We start from the raw sequence: 26,073 nt of genomic DNA on the forward strand, positions 1-26,073 counted from the left end.
TATTCTTTAGTGAATTTTAAACTTCATTGTAAAATTTTCATAGGTAATAATACTAAATATTATGTAATCTCTTTCCTCTTTTCAGCTTGCATAACAGAAGGTGTAAATTCATCTGTTAGAAGACCAACAGTTGGAACGAGTTCTGGAAATGTTCATCTGGACAGAAGTAAAAGTGAAAAAGTTGCAAGGAAATCAAGTAGTCAGACAGGAAATAAAAGCTCAAAGAGGAAACAGGTGGATTTAGATGATGAAAATAATCTTTGTGATAGTGGAAATGAACCATCTCAACATAAAAATTTTAAAATACCTAAGACATCAAACAATTTCCAGAATAAATTGTGTGGCAAAATAGCTAGAGTAGCAAAAAGCAACAACTGTGCAGGCAAGGACAAATTGATTACTGGCCAGACAAAGTTAACTCAATATTTTAGACTATGAATTTGTTTTTTATTTGCTTTAGATTTCTGTATATATTAAACCATTCACCAAAGGCATCTACTTAATTTTTAAGAGATCAAGGTATAGGGGCGTGTGGGTGGCACAGTCGGTTAAGTGTCCGACTTCAGCTCCGGTCATGATCTCGTGGTCCATGGGTTCAAGCCCCACAACGGGCTCTGTGCTGACAGCTCAGAGCCTGGAGCCTGCTTCGGATTCTGTGTCTCCCTTTCTTTCTATCCTCCACCACTCATGCTCTGTCTCTGTCTCTCTCTCTCAAAAATAAATAAACATTAAAAAAAATTTAAAAAGAGATCAAGGTATAAGTTATGATTCTTTATTATATTGGTCTGAAGTGTATATAAGGTTAGTATGTTAAGCATTTAAAAAATACTCATAAATCATAATTATGCAGAATATTCACAAAGTTTAATGCACAGATAAAGCATATCATTTAAGTTACAGATTTATTTACCTTATTTTAAAACAGACATTTTAAATAATACAAGTCATAGTAACATTAAGGGCTTTTTCCTGGACAGACAATTAAATGATTTTGTTTTCTTCAGGAAAGATGTGGTCCAGCAGGTTTCAGACTTGCCAACAAGGTCGATAGACTCTTCCCAGCATGCACCTGAGCACTGAAGGAATAAAAAAGTTTAAATTGTCTAAAGGACTATTATTATCACACAAAATTTATTAGAAATAAGAGAATGGATCTTATACAGCTAATTCTGAGTAAGTCAGTATTACAATAACTCTTAAATTCTTTTTAATCCCACATCTGTGGCAGGGGGCACTTAATGTCAAGTGTAATTGAACCATGGTCTTACTTGATTTTGTTAAGATTGGATCCAGATCCACTTAAAGTCAGAATTCTCTTTTATAGTATTAAGATGTAAGAATTGAATTTTAAAAAGACTACTCACTGTCAAAATCTCTCCTTCCTATAGGAAATTTAGCTGAGTTTTCTTCATCCCCAATTTCTCTCTTTTCTTGTGTTGATTCAGTATTCTGAACTCCATTCTCAGCTGGAAAAGCTACAGATCCTTTTAGTGCCAGATAAGGTTTTATAGCCAGATTCAGTGGCAGACCATGATTTAAGAAATTATGTTTGGAGCCTGTGTTCTGTAAAGAGAAGGTTGATTTGTGTTTTAGCTGTCTTATTGGGAATAGAACTATAATATAGTTGTATAGTATTCTCGCTGATCGTTTCAAAGATGGCTCTGTACTGTTTTGACTCTTTAAAAATACATTAGATACAGGTTTTTGGGAAAAACCTTTTGGATGAGAGGTGTTGTCCAGAATGGAAAAACCACCTGCTATGTATGAAATTTCGTCAGTTGTCCTAAAGCATAATGTGACTGCTTGCATATATTTTTATAAAATTTTACTTTCAAAAGCATTGTAAACATCATTCAGATTTCCACTGAAAAAAGGATAAGTCCCATTGCCACTTACCTTTGAATTTTTGTTTTCCTCATCGTTCATGAAACTGCTCTCATCATTTTTATATTGTTCCAGAGAAGGAACGACGACTGATTTTTGAGGAGTATCATCCTTCTGAAAAGCTTTCCCCAGCCTGAATGTATTAAATACCATGTCATCTTCTAAATTTCTTATGGACTTGGATGCTGAAAGTAAAATGCCTTGAGAAAACAGAGAAAAAGTTAGTATTAATATGTAGGAAGAGAGACTCATTTTTGCCATTCTTAGTTTGATGTTTGCATAGAGTCAAAAGTATGTAAAGTGAAGGAAAATTTCTCAAGTCAACCTGCTTTGAAAGTGATTCCTACCTTTATATATTTTCCAGTTTGAATAGAAAGCACTTCAAAGACGTAGACTTTCATCATTCTAGAAATGATTCATCAGATAGAGGCTAACCTCTTGTATAGCTGCTAATACCTACATTGTTTTGGTTTTAGTGGCATATTGTTTATTTTGAGTGTGTATTTTCTCAGAATCTGATTAATTCATCCTTGGTAGAATGCTTTCTGTTGAATAGATTACAGTCTCTTGAAAGTGGATTGTTATTAAGGAAGACCATGGGACACCAGGCTCTCCATACTCTTACTGTTTTCTTCTCTATATTTTCTGATTAGGCATGGTATTAAAGCTAAGTTATTTTATTTAAGGATGATAAAGGTTTTATTTACTTTTAATCCTGATTAAATTGAAGTAGTCTTCCAAAAGGATTTTCTTTCATAAATGCTCAGTTTAGTTTTTGGTAATTAAAGTATATATGCCTGTCAGTGTGAACAAAAAGTCATTCATGCCTTATCAAAAATCGGCTTATCATTGTGTTTTATCTTTGCATTTACAAGAGGATATTAATTTTGAATTTAACAGTGAATAAGAAGTCCATTAAAAGAGTATTTATGTGTTCTATAAATATTAATTTTGGGTGAATATGTTGTATAATGGTTAATTAAACATTTTGCAATTAAGTTCTCATTTTGACCCCTCCAAGTTGGAGAATACATTCTTGTATTTGTCTTTTGGTACATATGTGCAAAAATTTTCTAGGGTATATTCCTAGGTGTGGAATTAGTCATGGAATACACGTGTTCAGCTTTACTAATGCCGAAATGTTTACAGAATAGTGGTAGCCAATTACCTGCCCACCAGCAGGGGTTTGACAATTCCCATTGCTCCATGTCCTAACCAATACTTGGGTATCTTATTGTCCTTTTAATTTGTATTTCTCTAATTACCAAAGAAGTTGAATGTCTTTTCATATATTTATGAGCCATTTGTCATTCCTCTTATGTAAAATGCCCCTTAAAAAAAATCTTTGTCCATTTTTCTTTGGGTTGTCTTTTTCATAGTGATTTATGGGAGTTCTTTATATCCTAGATGTTATTGTTAGTTACATGTGTTTTATATATTTTTTCTCATTTTGTGACTTGTATTCTCAACCCTTTTATGGTTCTTTTGGTGCACCAAACTGCTGAATTTTATTGTTTAAAAATTTTTCCCTCATAATATGATTAGTACTTTCAACATGTTTTTATTTAGAAATCTTTCCCAACCCTGAGATCATTATCATATTTCTATACATTCTAAAGCTGAAATGTTTTGACATTGACATTTAGATTCTTAATTCATCTGAAATTTGATTTAGAATATGATTTAAAATATGATTTAGAATAGAGATAAATTTTACTTTTTCCAAATGTTTTTACATATTTCTTGAATAATTTGTCCTGTGTCTACTAATCTGCACTGCTGTCTCTGCAGTATATCAACTTTCTGTATACATGTGTGTCTCTTTCTGAACTCTTCTTTCACTGCCAAATCAACAATCTTAATTATTATAATTCTAAAATAATTTTTGATATCTGGTAGGTCAAGTTTCCTAGTTGCCTGTTCACCCACCAGTTTTTCTTCTACAGCAGTTCCTTGGCTATTGTCCATTTCTTTTTCATATAAATCTTAACATCATCTTTTCAAGTTCTGTGAGAAACTTTGGTGGGATTTTGAAGGGAATAGTATTAGTTCTGTGGATTAATTTTAGAGGGTAATTGACACTTTTAGGATAATTCATTTTCTTATCCGTGGACATGGTACTTTTCCATATTTATTTAGATCTTCTTTAATCTTTTAATAATATTTACTATTTTCTTCATAAAGTTCTTACATGTTTTTGTCGAAAGGATTATAATTCTTTATAATTATACTTAAACTATTTTAGTTATTATAAATGGTATTTTTAAGAAATTTACCTTTTCTAATGTTATTGTTGGTTATAGACATGCAGTTGGCTTTTGTGTAGTGCTCTTATAAACAGAATACTTTCTAAATTCTTTTTAATTCCAAATAGTTTATAAATGTATTAATTCTTTGGGGTTCTCCATGAAGACAATTGATATAAAAAATAAAATAATGGCATTTTATTACCTCCTTCCAAGCCTTTCTATATTTGTATGTGTGTGTGTGTGTCTTTCTTCTGTGTGTCTGTCTGTGTAAGCATGCACACTAATACTGACCAAAACCTCCAGTAAATGTTGGGAATAGAGATAACAGACATCTTTGCAGTATGACTGATTTTAGAGAGAATGCTTTTAATGTTTTGCTGATGATCATATCATTTTTCTCCTTCGATCTTTAGTAAATGAAATGAACAGATTTTTCTCATGTTAAATCAACCATGTGTACATGAAACAAACCTTTTAAAAATATAATTGGAGTCAATATGGTAGTATTTGATTTAGTACATTTTACGTTTATTATCATGAGTGAGATTGATATGTACTTTCTCTTTCTTATGTTGCCTTTGTCTGGCTTTAAGGTTATGCTAGCTTCATAAAATGAACTGGGGAATATGTTTATTGCATTTCTTTTCTCTCCTGTAAAAACTATTTGAGTATGGTGTTTTCTTGCTGGGATTTTTTTTTTTTTATAACGATGAATTCACTTTGTTCAGTGACTGTAGGAGTATTCAGCTTCTCTGTTTCTTTTTTAGTTTGTTTCAGGAATGTGTATTATTATAGAATTTGTCCATTTCACTAAAGTGTTCAAATTTGCTAGTATAAAGTTATTAATAATGTTTTCTTCTAAATATTTTAATTCTTGCTTCATCTGTAGTTATATTTTATTCTAATTATGTTTACTTGTAGTCTTACAGTCTCTGCCTGTCTCTCTTTCATCCCTCTGTTTTGATCAGGCTTCCTAGAAGTTTATCAGTTTTGTTAGCCTTTTCAACAAAGGCTTGGTAACAACAAGAGCAACAAGGTTTGTTGCTCTTTATTATATTTTTCTATTTTATTAATTTCTGCTGTTTATTATTTTGGGGGGATATTTTTTAATTTTTATAAGTTCTTACATTAGAAGAATAAATCATTAATATTTTGACTTTAAGAAAATAAGCTATATGTTTCCTTTTGCTAATTCCTACAATTTTGATAAGTGACTATTCAGTGTTTAATTCTAAGTTTTTATTATTTTCATTATTTCTTCTTTGACCCCTCAGTTACTTAGGTACTTTTAACATTCCAAATATATGGGAATTGAAATTTGGGGGCAGGGGCTACCAATTTTCAACAAAGTTGTGTCAGAAGTCTTGGTCTATAAATTATAGAGTATTTGAAATCTAGCAACAATATGTAATGATTTTCAACTGTTTTTGACATACAAATAGAAATTTCATATAGTTCAACATAGAGAAACTTGCCTTATGGCCTATAATATCTTCACTTTACATAAAAGTTCTGTCTATTCTTGAAAAGACTATGTATACATTATTGTTGAGATCAGGGTTCTATAAGTCTCCATAAGATGAAACATGATAATATGTTGTTTAAATCTTAGATGTTTTATTCATTTTTTGTCCACATGAACTATCTATTATAGAAAGAGATATTCACAAATCACTACAGTGGACTTATCTAATTCTTTTTGTAGTTTGCAATTTTTGCTTTATTTATTTTGAGCTTATGTTATTAGGACACTCAAATTAGAAATTGTTTCATCTTGCTTATAAGCCAAATCATGTATCATGACCCTCTGCAGCATTAATAATGTATCTATTACTGTTATTTTTCCTGTATCTTTATGTTTTAGATATACCTATTGTAAATACCATGTAGCTAAGTTTGGAATTTTTAGTCTGACAATTCTGTCTTTTACTTAGAGACTTTAGTCTATTTATATTTATTCTGTTTAATGAATTACTGAGATTCATTACCACTGTCTTCTTTTGTGATTTTTATTTGTTCTAATATGTTTTCCTCACCCCACCCTCCCTTTCTTGCCTTCTGGTTAAATTTAATCTATTTTTTGTTCTTTTAGAGGCAACCCTAGACATTTTAATATCATCTTTAGTTATTTATGTTTTAGTTAATCTGTATTTCTGCGTTTCTCCCAAATAAGGTAAACACCTTCAAATCCTTAGCTCCAGTTACCATTATTCCTAATTTATATGCTATTATGTTATTTTTTTTTAATGTTTATTTATTTTTGAGGGAGAGACACAGTCGCATGGAGGAGGGGCAGAGAGAGACACACAGAATCCGAAGTAGGCTTGAGGCTCTGACCTGTTAGCACAGAGAGTCTGATGTGGGGCTGGAACTCACCAACTGTGAGATCATGTCTTGGGCTGAAGTCAGATGCTTAACTATCTGAGCCACCCAGTCCCCCCATTGCTATTATTTTCTAAGATTTAAGTTCTGTCTTGATTTTTTTAATGAAATAGAGACTATTCCGTTGTTTTATGCAGTTAACTCTTGTTTAGATTTACCTGCAAGCTTACTTTTTTTTCCTCACCATTCCTTTTTACATCTGAGATCTTTGTTTGGTAATTGTCTTCCTTCTGAAATACAAGTTTCTGAAGTATACTGAGTTAGATGCTAACTTAGTGAGGGTCTGTTAGTTATGAACTAAGTTTTGTTTTGTTTTAGTTAAATGTATTTTGCTGTTCTTAAAAAATGGTGTCAGTGTCTATACAGTCATTTATTTGACTATTATTTTCTCTTAGTACATTATTATTTCAGTTTCTGGTTTTCATTGTTACTAGTGAGCTATCAATGCTGTCGGTTTTAATCATGATGTCTTTATAGGTAATCTCTATTTTCTGTCTGTCTGCTTTTAAAATCTTCTCTTTGGCTTTGATGTTCTGCAGTTTCACATGATGTGTCTGGGTTTGGATTTCCTTTAATTTATGCTTAGATTCTTGAATCTGAGGTTGAGTGTTTCTTATGAATTCTGGAAAATTATTAGTTATTATTCCTTTGAATATTGCCTTTCCCTTTTCTGGAATTCCCAATATAATATTGGGCCTCTGTGCTTACTCTGTCCTCTATTTCTTGTAACCCTCTCTTTCCTAGTTTTTCTTTCTGCCTCTGTGCATTTTAAATAATTATTCAGAGTTATATTCCAGCTTACCAGTGCATTTTCACTTATATCTAATCTGCTGTTTAATCTGTGTTGAACTTTTAATTTCTTGTATTTTTTATTTTTAAAAATTCTTTTTGGTTCCTTTTCATATCTGCCTGGTCAGTTTAAAAATGGTTTTCCATTTTTAAAAATTTGAAATCTTTTATTGCTTTAAATCTATTCTTAAACATTGATTTTATATTTGTATCTAATTGTTCTAGTATCTGCTATCTTTGTCTGTTTGATTCTATAGTTTCTTATTTCTGCTTATCCCTAGTTCATGGTGTCTTCTTCATGTGTTTAGTGAATTTTCATTTTTTGTATATATTCATTGAACTGTATCCAAAGGAGTTCTCGAAATTCTTGTGTTGGCTTCTGCCAGGTCCCTGGAGCACTAGCAACCCAGGGCCACTTTAAAATTTCTGCTTGAGGCTTTTCAGGCCACAGCATCAGTACAAATACCAAACTAAGTCAGTATGCCTTTGTCATTAGGAATTCTCAGGGCAGTATATATTTTTTTCTCCACCCGCCCCATCTCCCTCCCTTGTTTTCTTAGAGCCATTCCCAACATAGACTTGTTTCCTTCTACAGGCTGGATTTTTTTTTGGTCGTTTACTTCCTTATGGGGTTCCCAGCTTTATGTGGGATTTTCTGATCTGAGCTCTCATTTTACTTGGGTCCTAAGGTTTGTCTTCTGTCCCAGCATATGTGGGTCATTAAAACCAGGTGCTAGGCCACCAGGAATTCACAGAATCTCTCAGAGCAAATGTTGTCTGTAACCCTTGTTAAGTCCTGTGGAATTTTTTTTCTTTTCTAGCTTCGTATGGTTTCCCTTATTTTACCACCCGTCCAGCCATACTTTATAAAAGATGTTTTTGTCAAGCATTTTGTCAAGATGTTTTTTACTGAGAGGTGGTCTCTACATAAGTAGTCTGCCATATCACTGGAGTTGGATATATCACTTCATACTTTAGTATAAAATTCTCTCTGCAAGGGAATCTTTGTGCAAAATGTATGTATAATGCATGCTAAATTATATCCTTTTTAACTTTTGTGTTATAGGGCTACATTTCACGTTCTTCAATGGTACTGTTTAATATTCTGATTTCTGTAAGTATGTTTTGTTAGAGATGGAAAGAGCTGCTAATTCTTTTGGGGACTACTTAAATCTCATTAGGGATATGTTTTCTGAGAGCATTTATAATAAAAGACTCTGAACTCCTCTGACTTTGTTCTTAGAGCTTTCTTTATCTTTTTAATGTTAGTTGTGCCTTGATTTTCCCCAGGGTTTGAACCTGCTTTGGAGGTGCTATTTAATCTACAAAAGTCCTTGTTAATGGTAATTTTTTTTAGCTGCTATTCTAGAAGTATAATAAATATTTTTAATTATGTATTTTGTGTTAAATTTTCACTGCATGAATTGGTTTGGCTGATCTTCACCCAAAATTGGGACCAAATTCAAAGCATTTTAACAGTTTAGAAAAGTTAGTTAATGTTTTCCTTTATTTTGTTTAAATTGTCTTAGACTCTGAACAGTATGAGGTTTTCCCATAATCATTTAATTATGGAGATAGTTTCCAATTTTCTTAAATGATAACTTTTTTTTGAAACATTGGTTACTCTGATGTGCAGTGGAGCATAGTAGATTTCTTTTCCATTGATGCTGAAAATGAAGTGTCCCCAAGTGGTAGAAAGGAACTTTGAAGAAGAAAAACTCTTGCCAGATGGACTTGGGTGGTTCAGAAAACCTTGGAAAGGCAAAAGGTTTATATCAAATGTGATCTTCATTTTCTGAAGAACTACTAACACCATGTATTTGTAAGTTGCTTTATCAATTTTTTCTTTTCTCCAGTTAACAGATCTTTCCCATACGATGCCAGTTAAGTGCAGTGCAAACCGAAGGGATTGGTTATTGTTTTATTGCGAACCCTGAATTTCTTAATGGCTAATTTTATGAGTCTAACAGCCAAGATTGCTCAGTTATTACCAAAAGATATAAGAAAACTTAAATTCCTCCTCAAATTTATACAGTGAATAACCCATATACCTCTACCTAGATTCTACCATTAATATTTTACTATACCTGTTTTATTATCTACCCATCTTTCTATCTCTCCATTAATCATCTTATTCTTTTTTTTTTTAGGTTTATTTATTTATTTTTGAGAGAAAGCGAGAGAGTGAGCGAGTGAGCATGAGCAGGTGAGGGGCAGAGAGACAGAGAGAGAGAGAGAGAGAGAGAGAGAGAGAGAATCCTAAGCAGGCTCCATGATGCTAGTGTGGCTTCAACTCATAAACCTTGAGATCATGACCTGAGTGGAAATCAAGAGTTAAATGCTTAACCTGACTGAGCCATCTAGGCACCCTAATCATCTTATTCTTCTAATGCATTTCAAAATACATGTATCAATATATTTTCTACTAAATACTTCAGTATGCATATCATTAAGTACAATTTAATATTTGTTTACAAATTTTTAAGTTAAAATTTTACAAAAAATGTACAATTTGTGCATTTGGTAAGTTTTGACAAATCTATGTATCTATGTAACCCAAACTCCTTTCAAGGTAAGATATTGCCATCACCCTGGAAAGTTATCTCTTGCCTCTTCATCATTAACTGCCACCACTCTCCCATCTCCATGCCTTACCCCAATTCTGTGTCTGAGGCCATCTTTGTTCTGATTTTTTGCACTGTGAATCAGTTTTGCCTGTTCGGAATCACACAGTTGTAGTCTTTTGTGTAAGTCCTCTTTCACTTAGCATGTTTGACATTCATCTATGATGTGTGAATTAATAGTTCCTTCCACTTTATTACCATTGTTTGAATAAATCACAGCTGGTTTATCCATTCTCCTTTTGATAGACTTTTGAGTTGTTTGGTTTTTAGTTTTTGCTGTTATAAATAAGGCTTCTATGAACATTTTTGTACAAGTCTATTTGTGGACGTGTTTTTATTTTCTTGTGTAAATACCTAGGAATGGAATTGCTGGGTCATAGGGTATGTATATTTGATATTATAAGAAATTATCAGATTGTTTTTTTAAAGTAATTCTACCATATTATACTTCAACCAAGAATTTATTAGAGCTTCAATTGCTCCACATCCTCACCAACATTTGATGTTGTCAGTCTTCTTAATTCTAGTCATTTCAATAGATGAACATGATATCTCATTGTGGTTTTAATGTGCATTTCTCTGTTAATGATGCTGAGCACTTTTCATGTGCTTATTAGCTATTCACATACTTGTTTTGTGAGGTGTCTGTTTAAATCTTTTGCTCTTTTTTTGTGGGAGGGATTTTTTTTTTAATTGTCGAGTTGTAACAAGTTTTTAAATATCCTAAATTCGAATCTTTTGCTCTGTGTGTGTGTGTGTGTGTGTGTGTGTGTGTGTGTATGTATTTTTTCTCTCTCTTGACTATTCATTTTCTTAGTTGGGTGTTTAGATGAACAGAAGTTTCTAATTTTGATAAAATTTATCAATTCTTTCCTTTATCATTACTTTCTGTGTCCTAAGAAACCTTTGCTTACCTCAAGACACAAAGATATTCCCCTATACTTCCTCTAAAAACTTTATGGTTTTAGCTTTTACATTTAGGTCTATGGTCCACCTCAAATTAGTTTTTGTGTATGATGTGAGTATGAAGTAGGGTTTTATTTTCCTTTTTATATATGGATATACAGCTGTTTAGGTACCATTTGTTGAAAAGATTTTCTTACCCTCATTGTGATGCTTTGGTGCTGTTTTTAAAAACTAAGTGACCAAAAGTACATACCTATTTTGGGATCCTCGAATTTGTTCATTGATCCAATTGTTTATTCTTTTTGCAGTACCATATTATCTTGATTACTATAGCTTTATAGTAATATTGGAGTCAAGAGTATAAGTGGCGCAAATTGGTTCACTTTCAAAACTGCTTTGGATATTTTATTTCATGTTTATAATTATAAAATTGTAGTGTACATTCTTTTATCGCTCTGGAATTAAACCAGAAGTTATTAATAGAAAAATAGTTAAGGCTATCTACAGATATTTACATATTATGCAACACACTTTTGAATAATTTATGGTTCAAGAAGGCAAATGCAATAGAAATTAGAAGATACTTTGAACTGAAGATAACAAAAATATGGCAAAAGATGGGGTTTAGTTATGCAGTGCTTATAGAAAATATATAGCTTTAAATGCGTATTTTAGAAAATAAAAATAATTGAAAAATTAATTATCTAAGCTTATGTCTTAAGGAATTAGTAAAAGAACAGCAAAGTAGACTCAAAGAAAATAAAAGGGAGAGGTTACTAAATATAAGAATAGGGATCGATAAAATAGAAGGCAGTCATAGAATAGAAAAATTTTACAAAGTTAAAAGAATAATAACTAATGACTTGTTGGCAAGACCATTTAAGAAAGAAAGACAAAAAACACAAGTTACTAATACCAGGAATGTAAAAAGAGAACATTGCTATAGATCTTACAGATATTACAAAAGATAATAAGTGAATATTATAAACAACTTTTTGCCAATAAATTTAGATGAGATGAATGAGGGATTGGTAAACTCCTTCTGCAAAAGGCCAGATAGTAAATAGTTTAGGCTTTGGGGACTGTATAGTCACATCTATTCAGCTCTGCCTTTGCAGCATGAAAGCAGCTGTGCATAATGATTCAAAACTGGGTATGGCTGTGTCCCAATAAAACTTTATGTACAAATACAGATAGCCTGAGGGACATAGTTTGCTGACTCCTGAGACAGACAAATGCTGTAGGAAAAAAAGACATTAAGACTGCCACAAGAAATAGGAAATCTAAACATTTCTGTATCTACTAAATAAATTGAATCCATAAATTAAAACCCTTTGTCTCAAAGAAAACTCCAGGCCCAAATGGCTTCATTGGTATATTCTTCCAAGCAATAATACCAATCTTACAAAAATTCTATCAGACAATAGAAAAAGAGGAAACAGTTTCTGTGGTAGCTTTGTAATCTATCACCTTACCTAGGCTGAACTATATTTTCCAAAATTTCCTTCCCTTTATCTGTATGTTTCTAGTTGGAGTTGGCCACAAGAGACATTTTGTAAGAGATTTAGAGGACAGAAGTGTGAATCAGCATTCATTTAGCTTACACATTATTCTGCTTACCTGCTGGCTCATCTGGTTGGCTTAGGCAGCAGTCAGTTTTTCTAACTGACTTTTTCACTTTGTTTTTCTAACTCCTGGGACGTGTGCATGCGTGTGTGTGTGTGTGTGTGTGTGTGTGTGTGTGTGTAGTTCTGTGATAAAGGGCACTAGCTTTCCTACAGGACATATCAGATACAACAAGATCAGATATGAGTTTCAGTCTGTTTTCACTGTTTTCAACTCATGCGTATGGGTTCCAGCTTCTCCTGTTCTTCCTTACTTTACATCTATCTTCCCTCCCAACTGTCTGCCCTGGGGACTCCAGTATTGGATGCTACACTCTTATGGAGAATGCCCAGTTAGATTCCACAATTGCAGGAGACCAAATCCCTATAACAAATCCTATATATGTGTGTATGTATGTATGTATGTATGCATGTTTGGTTCTGTTTCTCTGAATCCTGCTATTTCCCCAGCTCTTACTTTGAGTCTAGCATAAACTTGGCACTAAAACCTGACAAAGATATTACAATAAGAAAAAATTGTAAGCCAATCCTTCTCATAAACAAAAATGTAAAAATTCTAGGGGTGCCTGGGTGGCTCAGTCAGTTGAGTGTCCGACTTCAGCTCAGGTCATGATCTCATGGTTCGTGGGTTCGATCCCCGCATCGGGCTCTGTGCTGACAGCTCAGAGCCTGGAGCCTGCTTTGGAGTCTATGTCTCCTTCTCTCTCTGCCCGCACCCCCCCCCCCCCCCCGCTCATGCTTTGTCTCACTCTGTTTCTCAAAAATAAATAAATGTAAAAAAAAAACCATTTAAAAAAATGTAAAAATTCTAAACAAAATATTATCTAGTAGAAACTAGTTATGTGGAAAGAATCATAATTCTTGACCAGGTGAGGTTTACTTCAGGAAAGTAGACTGGTTTAACTTTCAAAAAAAAATCAGATTTACCACATTAAATTAATAAAGGAGTAAAAACATGATCATCTCAATAAATGCAGAAAAGCACAGTGATCAGCTGTGCCAAATGCAACTGGGTGAGATAAGAACTGAGAATTCATCTTTGATTTGGCCGTGTGGATAGTCCTTGGTGACCTACATGAAGTTTCAATGATGCTGGTAGAGACCAAACCCTGGTAGGAGAAGATTTAAGAAAGAATTGGAAGACAGTAAGTGGAGATGTTAAATATAAACAAAATGCCAACAATTTATGCTGAGGAATGCAGAAAAATTGGGCTGTGGATAGAAGAGGATGTGGCACCAGGGGAACATTTCTATTTAAAGGTGGAAGATATTATATTATGATGATAATGAAGAGAAAGAAGTGTCATTGCTGAATCTGTGGGACTCAAATAACAGAAGGTTTCACATGTTATTGACAGTGTGAAATAAAAAGGACATTCATTCCCCTTCCAACCCTTAAGTATGTATGGTGGTTAAAATATCAGTGAAATGGAGGAGGGTATAAGTATGTTTGTTACCCAGAAAGTGTAGTACAAATTGGAGAGGGAGAGAAAAAGAAAGCACAGAACTGTTTGGAGATGACAGTGTGGGAAAGAAGGATGACTAGAGGGCTCACATTTGGGTGCAGAACAAGGACAGCAGGGTATATGGCAAGGTGGATTTGGCTGGCGAGAGATTTAGTCCTAGCACTTCTTAGAAGAGGATGGTGTTTCTGTGTGTGGTGTTTACGTAGTAGACAGGAAAGGGTAGCTCCTGGTGGGCATTTAGGCCACTCAGAATGCAGCAGTGGAATTGAGAGGTTACACCTCAAAGAGTTTGAATTTAGTTGATGAGTTGATTCTAGTTTTTCTGTGAAGAATCAACTTGAGTCTGTAATTTGAAGGCTTGGGAGAGATGCAAGGCTCATAGAGATTCTTAGGCTTAGAGATCTTCATGATATGGGGCCCAGCTGAGGGCTGTGAAGGCTATAAAGCTTTTCAAGAATCAGCTTGAGTCTGTCTGTAATTTGAGGGCTTGGGAGAGATACAAGGCTCCCAGCCCACAGGCTCAGGCTCATAGAGATTCTCAGGCCTAGAGATTCTTCATGATATGGGGCCCAGCTGAGGGTCGTGAAGGCTATAAAGCTTTTCAAGAATCAACTTGAGTCTGTCTGTAATTTGAGGGTTTGGGAGAGATACAAGGCTCCCAGCACACAGGCTCAGGCTCATAGAGATTCTCAGGCCTAGAGATTCTTCATGATATGGGGCCCAGCTGAGGGTTGTAGAGGCTATAAAGCTTTTCAGTTTTGCAGATATAGTGTGGGTGGGTAGGGTATCTTGTCACCATGCTCAATGTAATGGATTTGTGGGATGGTAGGTGGAAGATGGGAGAGTTGGTGATGCTTTACTGAAATTAGCCCAGTGAATATGAGACCAAGTGAGTAGAAACATTGGTATCCTCAAGCTTTGTTCTGTCACGGCTGCTAATCGATTTAAATATTTATATCTCTATAATATGTATTTGAATTATGGGGCTGCCTTGCATAAGGTTTCCTCTTTTTTATTTATGTATGAAGATTTTAATTCATCTCTGTCTATGAACACTGGTGGACTGGCTGTTTCCCAGGATCTCATTACTGGATGATGATGTTGCTATTAGTGTCATATAAGCAGAATTAATAAAATTGTTTAAAGAGTCAAATGAAGAGCCTGTTCTAGTGAATTACACATTACCAGTTTTTACAGCTTAGAAAATTCTTGAGAATTGCCTTAAAACCTTAATGTCGTGAATCAAGATATAAGTAACATCAAGAGTTACATGAACATGCTTGAGATTATGTTTGTGGCCAAATTTTTCAGTTGCCTTGCAAAGAAAATTCTTGGATATTGTTTTGATTCTTGGCAATTTTGGAGTCATCTGATAGCATGCTTCCAAAATAACAATGTGATGATAGCTTTCAACATTGGGTTACCAAAAAGGATTGTTGTATTGTATACATTGATTCATAATTTCATGTTTCTTCACCATTATGGTAAATACTGCATTGAGACTTCATTGTTGCACATGTTTGGAATCTTATGTTTGTACTCTCATGGCTGTCTTCAGCCCTCAGACATTCTTGATTATCACATTGAGAACTCTAGACTCTCAAAACATTTTGGTTTCTATTATGTAGGATGCATATGAGATTCGTTTGTTCTACTTCATTTTCTTCTGTTTGTGATAGAGATGGGATCAGATGGAAACATCTTGATATTGGTATGCATGCTAGTCTTCATTCTGTGTAAATACAGTGCTCTTTTCTACCATCATGACTTTGTTCATGTTATTCTCTGCTCTTAAAATTCCCTCATCTTGTCCCTTCTCCCATCTAAAACTAAAATACCTTTCAAGACTCTTCTTTTGTAGCTTTCTCTGAGTATTATAGTCAAATACCTTTTTCTGAACTCCTACAACATTTGTATTACATTATTATTTAGAAAATAATTGTTTCTTACATTCATTACTTTACCAAGGCCTTATGTATCTGCAGAAACTTGTCTTGATGACTTCAATTGTTTATCATTCCCTGTATCCCTATCATGTAACTTTGTCTTCCCACTGTGGGCAGGGTGACCTGCCCACTCCTTGACTTTGACCTCAGTCAGGTGACTTGCTTTAGCTAATGAGAAGTTAGCAGATATTACACAAGAAGAGACTTGAACTAGTCTTGCACATTGAGGATTCTCTGTTGAACCTCTGCCATCACCAGGAGAACATTCCTCTGCTAGCCCACTGGAGAGAGTTCCACATGGAACAGAGCCCTTGCTACAGCTGAGGCCTTCCTAGATCAGCAGATACCCATTCAAACATCAGACGTTAAAGCAAGTCCAGTTGAGGTCAGTAGAGCTGCCTAACAGACTTTCAGCTGATTCTAGAAGCACAAGCTATATAAACATAAAGTTTTGTGTGTGTTTGTTACACAGCATTATTATAGCAGTAGATAATTGATACAAATGTTCTGTGTCGCCTGGCCTTTGTCTTGCTTGCTAAGTTTTTTTACTATTCTCTCCTTCAGTCTTTGATCACTGTCTAGTCATATTGGCCTTCTTTCTGTTCCTCTGATATGCCAAGATAACATTTTTGGCTCTAGATCTTTGCCCTACTCTGTTTCCTCTGTCAGGAGCATCTTCCTCCTATTATTTGTATGGGCATTTATCCCTCATCATCCTGAGGCTCAGCTCACGTGGCATGATTTCTGAGAATGCTTCCTTGATTCCACTGCCCGAAGGAGCCCTCTTCTAAGTCATTCTGTATTCTATCTCATCTTTTCATTTTCTTTACTGTGCTTCTTATTTTCTAAAATTATCTTATTTGTGTATATGTTTATTGCCCATTTTCCCCAGTGTCCAGGAGGGTAAGGACTTTGTTTTATTTACCTTCTTAACCCTGGTATTAAGAACAGAATCTTGGGGTGCCTGGGTCGCGCAGTCGGTTAAGCGTCCGACTTCAGCCAGGTCACGATCTCGCGGTCCGTGAGTTCGAGCCCCGCGTCAGGCTCTGGGCTGATGGCTCAGAGCCTGGAGCCTGTTTCTGATTCTGTGTCTCCCTCTCTCTCTGCCCCTCCCCTGTTCATGCTCTGTCTCTCTCTGTCCCAAAAATAAATAAACGTTGAAAAAAAAAATTTTAAAAAAAAACAAACAGAATCTGGCATATAGTAGACTTTCATTAAATAAGAGGTAAATGTATGAATACATTTTTGTTAATCAAGATGACAGACAATACAAAGTATGATAGGTTCCTCGGGCTGCTGTAACAAATTACCATAAATTTGATGGTTTGAAACTACAGAAATTTATTTCTCACAGTTCTGGAGGCCAGATATCTGAAATCAAGCTGTATGTAGGGCCACAGTCCCTCCAGAGGCTCTAGGGAAGATCTTTCATTGCCTCTTCTAGCTTCTGGTGGCTGTTGGCATTGTGGCTGGCTGCATCTGTCTCTATCTTCAGAAGGTCTTCTCTGTGTCTTTCCTCTGTGTATCTGTCCATAATATCCCTCTGCTCCTTACCTCTAAGGGTTCATGTGATGGCATTTGGGGCCCACCTGGATAATATAGGAATATCTATTCATCTCAGGATCCTTAATTTAGTCACATCTGCACAGACCCTTTTTTCCAAATAAGGTATTACATACACGTGACCATGTTATGTAAGCTCACTGTGCTATTTCCTCTTCTTCCAAAATTCAGTTATATAAATAACTGAGTTAAGAAAAGTTATTTCTGCGATTGAGAAATACCTGCTTCTGGTCATTAGAATGTAAGCTAACTGAGGACAGGGGAATTTGTTTTGTTTCATTTTTCCCCCTGCCCCCCACCAGCAGTCTTTTCAAAACCTTTGAAAATGCAAGTCAAATGACTTCACTTGTCAATTCAAAAACGTCCAAAAACTTCAGGCTGCATAGTGGTGTCCAAACCTCTCCTTGATCTGATGGTCTCTCTGATTTTCTGATGTCTTCTTTTGCGCTTCTAAACTTGCTCTCTCAGCTCCAGGCACATTGGCCTATTTGCTGTCTCTTAAACTTGTGGTTTCCATGCCTGAAACTCTCTTTCCCCAGGTATCTGCCAGCTTGCCCCTTTACTCTCTAAGTTGTGTCTCAGAGGTCATCTTTTTAGTAAGGTCTTCCCTACACAGCCCTTTCCTGTTATGCCCTGCCCCTCTTCCTCACTTTCATTTTCTCCTAGAACTTAGTATCACCTGACATGCTATTTTACTTATTTCTTTGCTGACTGGCTTTCTCTGTCCAGCAAAATGTAAATTCCATGAGGACAGGGATACTATCAGTTTGTTCATTGCTATATCCCCAAGGCTTAAAATAGTGTTTGGCACATAGTAAGCACTCAATAAATGTATATTGAATAATTCAATGAATGTTCTGCAATGTGACAGTCCAGCGAGCCACCCAGATTGCTGAGATATGGTCTGCCTATCTAACACTATGTGGAGATAATATTTCTGTGGATTTTTCTGTATTCTAAATGCTTGGTTTAGACTGATTGATTTTAGTATTTACTACTGTGTACTTGAAATGCTGTTAATTCTCCATGTAGTCAAAAATGGCTAAACTCTCTAATCCCTTTCTTTACAACTTTGTGGAGTGAAATTCCCAGGTAAACAACCTGTTAAACGTCTTGTTAGATTTCTTTTAGTTGTGTATATTTTGGGGGCAGTGGTAGTGGTGGCAAAGAGACACTTTAATGGAAAACCATAAGTTAGGATTCCCCATTCTCTACTTAAAACTCCAAGAAGTTATTTTTTCAAATTAAAAAAATATATATGTTTTAACTTTTAGTTTTAGAGAGAGCACGTGAGTGGGGGAGAGGAGCAGAAGGAGAGAGAGAGAATCTTAAGCAGGCTCCACACTCGGCATGTAGCCTCATATGGAGCTCAATCCCATGACCCTGAGATCGTGACCTGATCCGAAATCAAGAGTCGGATGCTCTACCAACTGAGTCGCCCGGGTGCCCCTGAAACTCCAAGAAAATTCTTAACTGAAATTTTGATAAAAAGCAAATGAGGCTATGTAGCATAAGATGAATAAAGGGTACTATAGTGTAGTTGCACTAGCCACATTTTAAGTGCTTAGTTGTCACACATGGCTAGTCACTATCATTTTGAACAGTGCAGTTATAGAACATTTCATCATTGCAGACAATTCTACTGGACAGCACTGCCCTAGACAGTGGGAACTGTGAAGATTGATCTAGAAAATAAGATAGCAGTTATTTTATGTTTTGTCTCCCCAGGGAAAGTATAAGGATTGTGTCTTGTAGTTCTCTTGTGCTTTTATTCATTCAACAGATGGTTACTGTGTATCTAATAATACATGCCAGGCACTGTGCTAGCCATTAGGAATTCAGTAGTTGGCAGGATAGCCTCAGGCCCTTCTGTATGAAGCTTATATTCTAATGGGAGAGATACTCATTAAATAGTCAATCATACAAATAGCTATAATCTACATAATGCTGGATATAAAGTAGCTGTTTAAACAACCACTGGTTAATTAACGAATATGTACAGTCTCACCAACTTCTTAGATCCTTACAAAATAGGCACAAAAAGTTACATAGTAATGTATAGTTCAGGTATACAGGTAGTGTCAAAAGTTTCTGTGCAGCTAATAAATTTAGTAATATGCAGACTGCCTTTTGTATTTTTTTTATTTCGGACAGAGAGCAAAGATTATGTCAGTTGCCCTGTGGTTTAAAGCCACAGTTATTCTGAGAGTACACAGTTGCCATCATTGAACAGTAGCTGATCCAAAAGAATTCCAGCCAAGATCTTGCCAATGATGGAAAGAAATGATGTGTCCTGGTAGTTGCCAAGAAGTATATTTTTCTTGTTGATGGCAATCATTGTGTCTTCGAAGCTCTTCGTATATTGTGATGTACATATATGACTGTTCCTTAGGAAGCAGTCAAATTGATTCAAACCCTGCTTACCTCTGTGTAATTTGCAGTTATACAGATGCCTCATAAATGTTTTCAGTACTGCTGCCGCCGCTGCTGTTGCCAATAACATTCCATAGAAAGTTCTAGAAGTGCCATGGAGACTGGCACTTTATCATTGTTTATTATTTTAATTTCATTTTTCCCTTCAAATCAGCAAGTCTTGCTTGTGCTGTTAAGTCCTAGAAATTCTCCTTTAATATGGAAGGGGGTATGAAGTGTAATTCACACCTCTGAGAATTTTCTTTTTGTTGTTGATTTTTGTAACCTCCTTTAGACTTCTCCAGGTGGTATGTCTGTGTGTGCTTTTTATTGTTAGACACTGACACTGCCAGTACCCATAATAATCAAAGGAATTATTGCATTGGTTAATAATTAGTGGAGTAACAGATTCACAATAGAGGCAAATAAATTGGGAGATTAGTTTTCCTATGCAAAGAGGAGTTTGGGAATAATCAGAGCACAGCCAGTGTGGTGGCTCCACATGTCACCAGAAACTAGGTTCTCTCTTTGTTCTTGGCCATACTTAGTACCAGCTTCCATCTCCAACATCACTATGGTAGTTGTTGCAACTCTAGTCATCATATCTGTATTTCTGGCTGAAAAGAGGTGGGGGGGGGGGAGGCAAAATATAGCACACATCAGTTGAAGCCACACAAGGTATGTCTATCTACCTCTCACAAAATCATTCCTTGTTGCAAGGGAAGCCAGGAAGTAATTTTTAGGTAGATCTAGTTGGCACCCCAAATAGTATTAAAAGTAAAGAAAATTAGGAGTATAGATATTATGTTGATGGCTTACAGTCTTTCTCACTGTCTAGCACATATTATTGTTGGTAAACTGTGGGCAGGTGGAAAAACTACTGTTATTAAGAGTGTGAAATTGCTCATGAGTCCACTTTTATGAATATGACTTAAATGTAGCTATATGGAAAGCAAGAAAAATACACTTTCTACTTTTATAAAGGAAAAACTGGTTGAGGTAATGAAATATTTTTGGTACATTTTGTTTGACCCTGGCTAGTCAAGTATTTCCCATGACCTGAAGTATTGTTCACTCAGGAAAGAAAAATCAAGCACGTAGTAGGCACCCAATAAATCTTACTGAAATTAATCACATTTACCTATCTTTGGTAGAAGTTCATTATGTGGTTTCCTTATTAATACAGGGTAATGTTACACTAGCATGAATGATTAATGCCACTTGATGAAGGATGACATCATGAAAACTTGAATTACTTCATTTGTTCAGTTTTCTCATTTTAGAATATGACAGCAATACCAAAAACCATGACGCCTAGGAATAAAGCTAACCTAAGAGGTAAAAGATCTGTACTCTGAAAACTAAAGAACACTTATGAAAGAAATGGAAGATGACACAAAGAAATGAAAAAATATTCCATGCTCATGGATTGGAAGAACAAATATTGTTAAAATATTTATATTACTCAAAGCAATCTACAGATTTAGTGCAATCCCTATCAAAATTCTACCAGCATTTTTCACAGAGCTGGAACAAACAATCCTAAAATTTGTATGGAACCACAAAAGACTCTGAATAGCCAGAGCAATCTTGAAAAAGCAAAGCAAAGCTGGAGGCATCACAATTCTGGACTTAAAGATATATTACAAAGTTGTAGTCATCGGGACAGTATGTTACTGGCACAAAAACAGACACATAGATCAATGGAACAGAATAGAAAACCCAGAAATGGACCCACACCTATATGGTCAACTAATCTTCAACAAAGCAGGAAAGAATATCCAATGGAAAATAGCCTTTTCAACAAACAGTGTTGGGAAAACTGGGCAGTGACATGCAGAATGAAACTGGGCCACTTTCTTACACCAACCCAAAAATAAATTCAAAATGGATGAAAGACCTAAATGTGATACAGGAAACCATCAAAATCCTAGAGAAGAACATAGGCAGCAACCTCTTTGACCTCGGCCGTAGCGACTTCTTACTAGACAAGTTGCTGGAGACAAGGGAAACAAAAGCAAACATGACTATTGGGATTTTATTAAGATAAAAACCTGCACAGCAAAGAAAACAATCCACAAAAATCAAAGGCAACCTATGGAATGGGAGAAGATATTTGCAAATGATGTATCTGATAAAGGGTTAATATCCAAAATTTATAAAAAACTTATCAAGCCCAACACCCAAAAACAAATAATCCAGTTAAGAAATGGGCAGAAGACATGAATAGACATTTTTCCAAAGATGACATCCAGATGGCTAACAGACATTTGCAAAGATGATCAACATCACTCATCATCAGGGAAATAAAAATAGAAACCACGATGAGATACAACCTCACACCTGTCGGAATGGCTAAAATTAACACAGAAAACAACAGATGTTGGTGAGGATATGGAGAAAGGGGAAACCTCTTACAAACTGGTGCAACCACTCTGGAAAACAGTGCAGAAGTTCCTCAAAAAGTCAGCAATTGCACTATTAGGTATTTACCTAAAGGATACAAAAATACAGATTCAAAGAGGCACATGCCCCTGAATGTTAATAGCGGCATTATCAACAATAGCCCAACTATGGAGAAAGCCCAAATGTCCATTGACTGATGAGTGGATAAAGATGTGGTGTATATACACAATGGAATATTATTCAGCCACGAAAAAGAATGAAATCTTGCCACTTGCAATGATGTGGATGGAGCTAGAGGGTATTATGCTAAGTGAAGTAAGTCAGAGAAAGACAAATACCATATTATTTCACTCATGTAGGAATTTAAGAAACAAAACAGGTGTACATAGGAGTAGGGGGAGAAAAAGAGGGAGGCAAACTGTAAAAGACTCAACTATAGAGAAAGTTGCTGGAGGGGGGGTGGGTGGGGGAATAAGTGTTGGGTATTATAGAGGGCACTTGTGGTGAGCACTGGGTATTATATGTAAATGACGAATCACTAAATTCTACTCCTGAAACCAATATTACACTATATGTTAACTCATTAGAATTTACATAAATAACTAGAACTTAAATAAATACAGCAGCAACATTTGCTAAGGACTTATTTTAATAAGGCTATTTGACCATTTAACAAATATTTAGTGGATTTTTTTGCCATTTTGTTATAAAATCACACAAAAATACAGAAGGAAACTTCACACAAATGTATAGCTTAATAGGTTATTACAAGAGAAAATAACCACTCAAGAAATGAAACTTTTCTGTACACTCCACAAACCTCTGTGTGCCCAATCTCTCTTTCAACCTCCTAGTTAACACCTCAAAAATAACCATTATTATTATTATTTTTATAGTAATGGATTCTTTGAATTTCTATGTACTTTGAATACTCAAGTGTGCATACCTAGACACCATAATTTAGTCTTACTCATTAAAAAAAAACCCCAAAACTTGTCTTAGAAGTCTGTTTTTGAAAATAGGTTTCCCCTCCATCTTTTTCTTTTTTACACAATTTGTCTGTTGATTAGCCCAAGATATTTGACCTGTAGAATTTCCTACAGTCAGGATTTTACTAATTATGTACTTACGGTGAAGTTCAACCTACTTATTTGCCCTCCTTATTTCATGAAAATTGGTAGTAGGATCCAGAGACTTAATAAAACTCACGTTTGATCCCTTCAGTAAGAGTATTACTGAGGTTTTTGTTTTGTTTAATCAAGAAGCACATAATTATTCATGTTATTATCAAGTATTGATGCTCAGTTAATTGGGGGTTTAAAAGTGGTGAAATTCCAATTTATCATTTTTTTTTCATTTATTATTTGAAATACTTTTATAAGAGATGTTTCCCCTTGTCTAATATTTTGTTTCTTGGTGGTACACTGTATATAAGAAATGAAGGATAAATGCTTGGTTTTTCCCCTTTATTTTCAGTGTTCATGATAATGAATTGGCATCCCTCTCATTCTCGAAAGGTGATCTTTTACTTTTGTTTTTCTAAGTATTAATATGAACTCATGAATTTAAAACATACTTTTTGTGTTTCATTCACTGAGATTATTACACGACTTAGAGCTCAAATTGTGCCATCTTTGGCCAGGGGGAGCCTCTTTACATGGGCTCCTGAGTCTGTGATAGCTTTCTTGCCATCTAGTATGGTCCATTGTTCCCAGTTCATCTTATACATTTCTTTTGCTAGACCTGAATTTGTCATTTCTTCAAAAAGTCTTGAAGTGAGAGTTGGAATTTCAATGCTACAATCTGGGTAACAGAGCTCTCATTGCTATTGGGTTCGTCATTTTTTTCTAAGCCTCTCCAGTGGATAGAGCAAATAAACACATTATGTTAAATAGTTTGATGAACTCATATTAATGCTTCCAGTTCAAATTCAACTATAATAACTTGTAACTCAGTCTCTTTGTGTTGTATTTGTATCTGCTTTTTCTCTCCCACTGAAAATCCTAGTTCTCAAGGACACAGAGGATATTAGAATATCTCATAATACTCATGTATTTTGTCCTAAATTAAATAATCTCAAAATATTAATCTGTTAATACTTCCACTACCAATATCATAAAGAAAGTTTTTAAAAAGGTGGTTTTTTTTTTTTTTTGGTTTTTGCATGTGTCCGCTCCATTTTTTTTTTTTTTAATTTTTTTTTTCAACATTTATTTATTTTTGGGACAGAGAGAGACGGAGCATGAACGGGCGAGGGGCAGAGAGAGAGGGAGACACAGAATCGGAAACAGGCTCCAGGCTCTGAGCCATCAGCCCAGAGCCCGACGCGGGGCTCGAACTCACGGACCGCGAGATCGTGACCTGGCTGAAGTCGGACGCTTAACCGACTGCGCCACCCAGGCGCCCCTCCATTTTTGAAGTTGTGCAAGAGTTTACCATTGTATGAGTGTATAAGCATTACATACTGTTTTCTGTTTTTTTTAACACTCCTTTAGTATTAATTTTATGAATATACATTTATATTTAATGCTCATTACTAGACTTAGGTTGATGTCTATAGTCATTTTGGTTGTATGAAGCTAATTCTCTGGTATGCCCCTTAGTAGGCCTCATAGGAACAATATTTCCTGAGGTTTTGCATGTTGCGAAATCATTTGTACCCTTTCTCAGTGAAGAACATTTTGCTGGATATAAAATTTTTAGCTCACAATTTGTTTTCTTGAGTATCTTAGATATGGTTGCTTTGACTAATGCCCAAAAACATTGATTCAATTCCACAGCTGTTCATGAAAAAAAAAAATTCTTAATAAATCAGAAATAACATAAAAAAGAATATATGTCACTTATTAACACCAATAAAATTATTAGCCTTAAAACATTTCCACTATTGTCAGGAACAAAAGCTAATGCTCACTGTTATCATTGTTATTCATCATTGTCCTGGAAATTCCAGCAAATGCATTAATAACAAGAAACAGAATATATTCTGGTATTTACCAGAGTAGACAAAATTGCCTTTGTTCACAGATGAGATGAGCATCTAGCTAGAAAGACTACAAAATCAACAAAACAGAATTGGAAACAAATATATTCACTATGATAGCTAGAGTCAATGTCCATAAACAAAATCATTAGCTCTCCTATTATGCAGGAAAGGATTAACTCAGCAGGCTTGGGTTGTTCAAACCCTGCACCTTCCCAAGAAATGCCCGTTTTGAAGACTGCCGGCCTTTGGCTGGCCCCTGGGAGCTGAGCTCTTGGAATGTTCTTTCTATTAAGAGTGTTCTTTTTTTTTTTTTTTTTTTTTTTTTTTTTTTTTTTATGCCTGAGGCCTTGAGCCATGCTGTACCAGTTTGTCCAAATAGTTTATGCTAACAATGTGATTTAAGGTTTGTTTCTTGGATCTGGAGCTTGGGTAACTGATGTTTATCGTGCAAGTGCTATATATCTATATGAATGACCCCCCTTTACCCCCCCCACCCACCCAAATTAAAAAACCCAGGGCATTCAAGCTTGGGAGAACTTACCAGGCTGGCAACACTTTGCATATGTTGTCACACATTGCCACTAGAGGAGTTAAGTATGTCCCATGTGATTCCTCTGGGAGGGAACATTGAAATCTTGAGTTGGGTTTCCTCTGGGTTGTGCCCTCTATGTTTTTCCTTTTACTCCTTTTTATTATTTTACTGTAATAAACTATAACCATGAGTGTAACAACTTCTGAGTCCTATGTAGGAGTCCTAAAGTAAATACAGGGGCTTGAGGGTGGTCTTGGGGACCCTTGACACATCTATATACTGTGAATATCTTTATAGAAAATA

General features: G+C 35.2%; 2 protein-coding genes across 2 annotated transcripts in view; one reads left to right on the forward strand and one right to left on the reverse strand.

The window, feature by feature from the left end:
- The window catches only part of LOC122472600 (PARP1 binding protein), a 75,818-nt gene extending 65,657 nt beyond the window's left edge, over positions 1-10,161 (forward strand). The window contains exon 11 of the mRNA XM_043562339.1: positions 98-10,161. Coding sequence (XP_043418274.1) covers positions 98-438 — 341 coding nt within the window. The 3' untranslated portion in view covers positions 439-10,161. The remainder of the gene's footprint in view (positions 1-97) is intronic.
- Positions 961-2,145, reverse strand: PMCH (pro-melanin concentrating hormone). Its single transcript, XM_043562341.1, has 3 exons — positions 1,897-2,145; positions 1,365-1,563; positions 961-1,076 (listed from the first exon to the last, which is right to left on the reverse strand). Exons 1-3 carry the CDS (start codon positions 2,143-2,145, stop codon positions 1,027-1,029), a joined length of 498 nt encoding a protein of 165 aa, XP_043418276.1. The 3' UTR covers positions 961-1,026.
- Positions 10,162-26,073: the final 15,912 nt, after the last annotated feature.

The sequence above is a fragment of the Prionailurus bengalensis genome, chromosome B4 (genome assembly GCF_016509475.1).
Source record: "Prionailurus bengalensis isolate Pbe53 chromosome B4, Fcat_Pben_1.1_paternal_pri, whole genome shotgun sequence".
Lineage (NCBI taxonomy): Eukaryota > Metazoa > Chordata > Mammalia > Carnivora > Felidae > Prionailurus > Prionailurus bengalensis.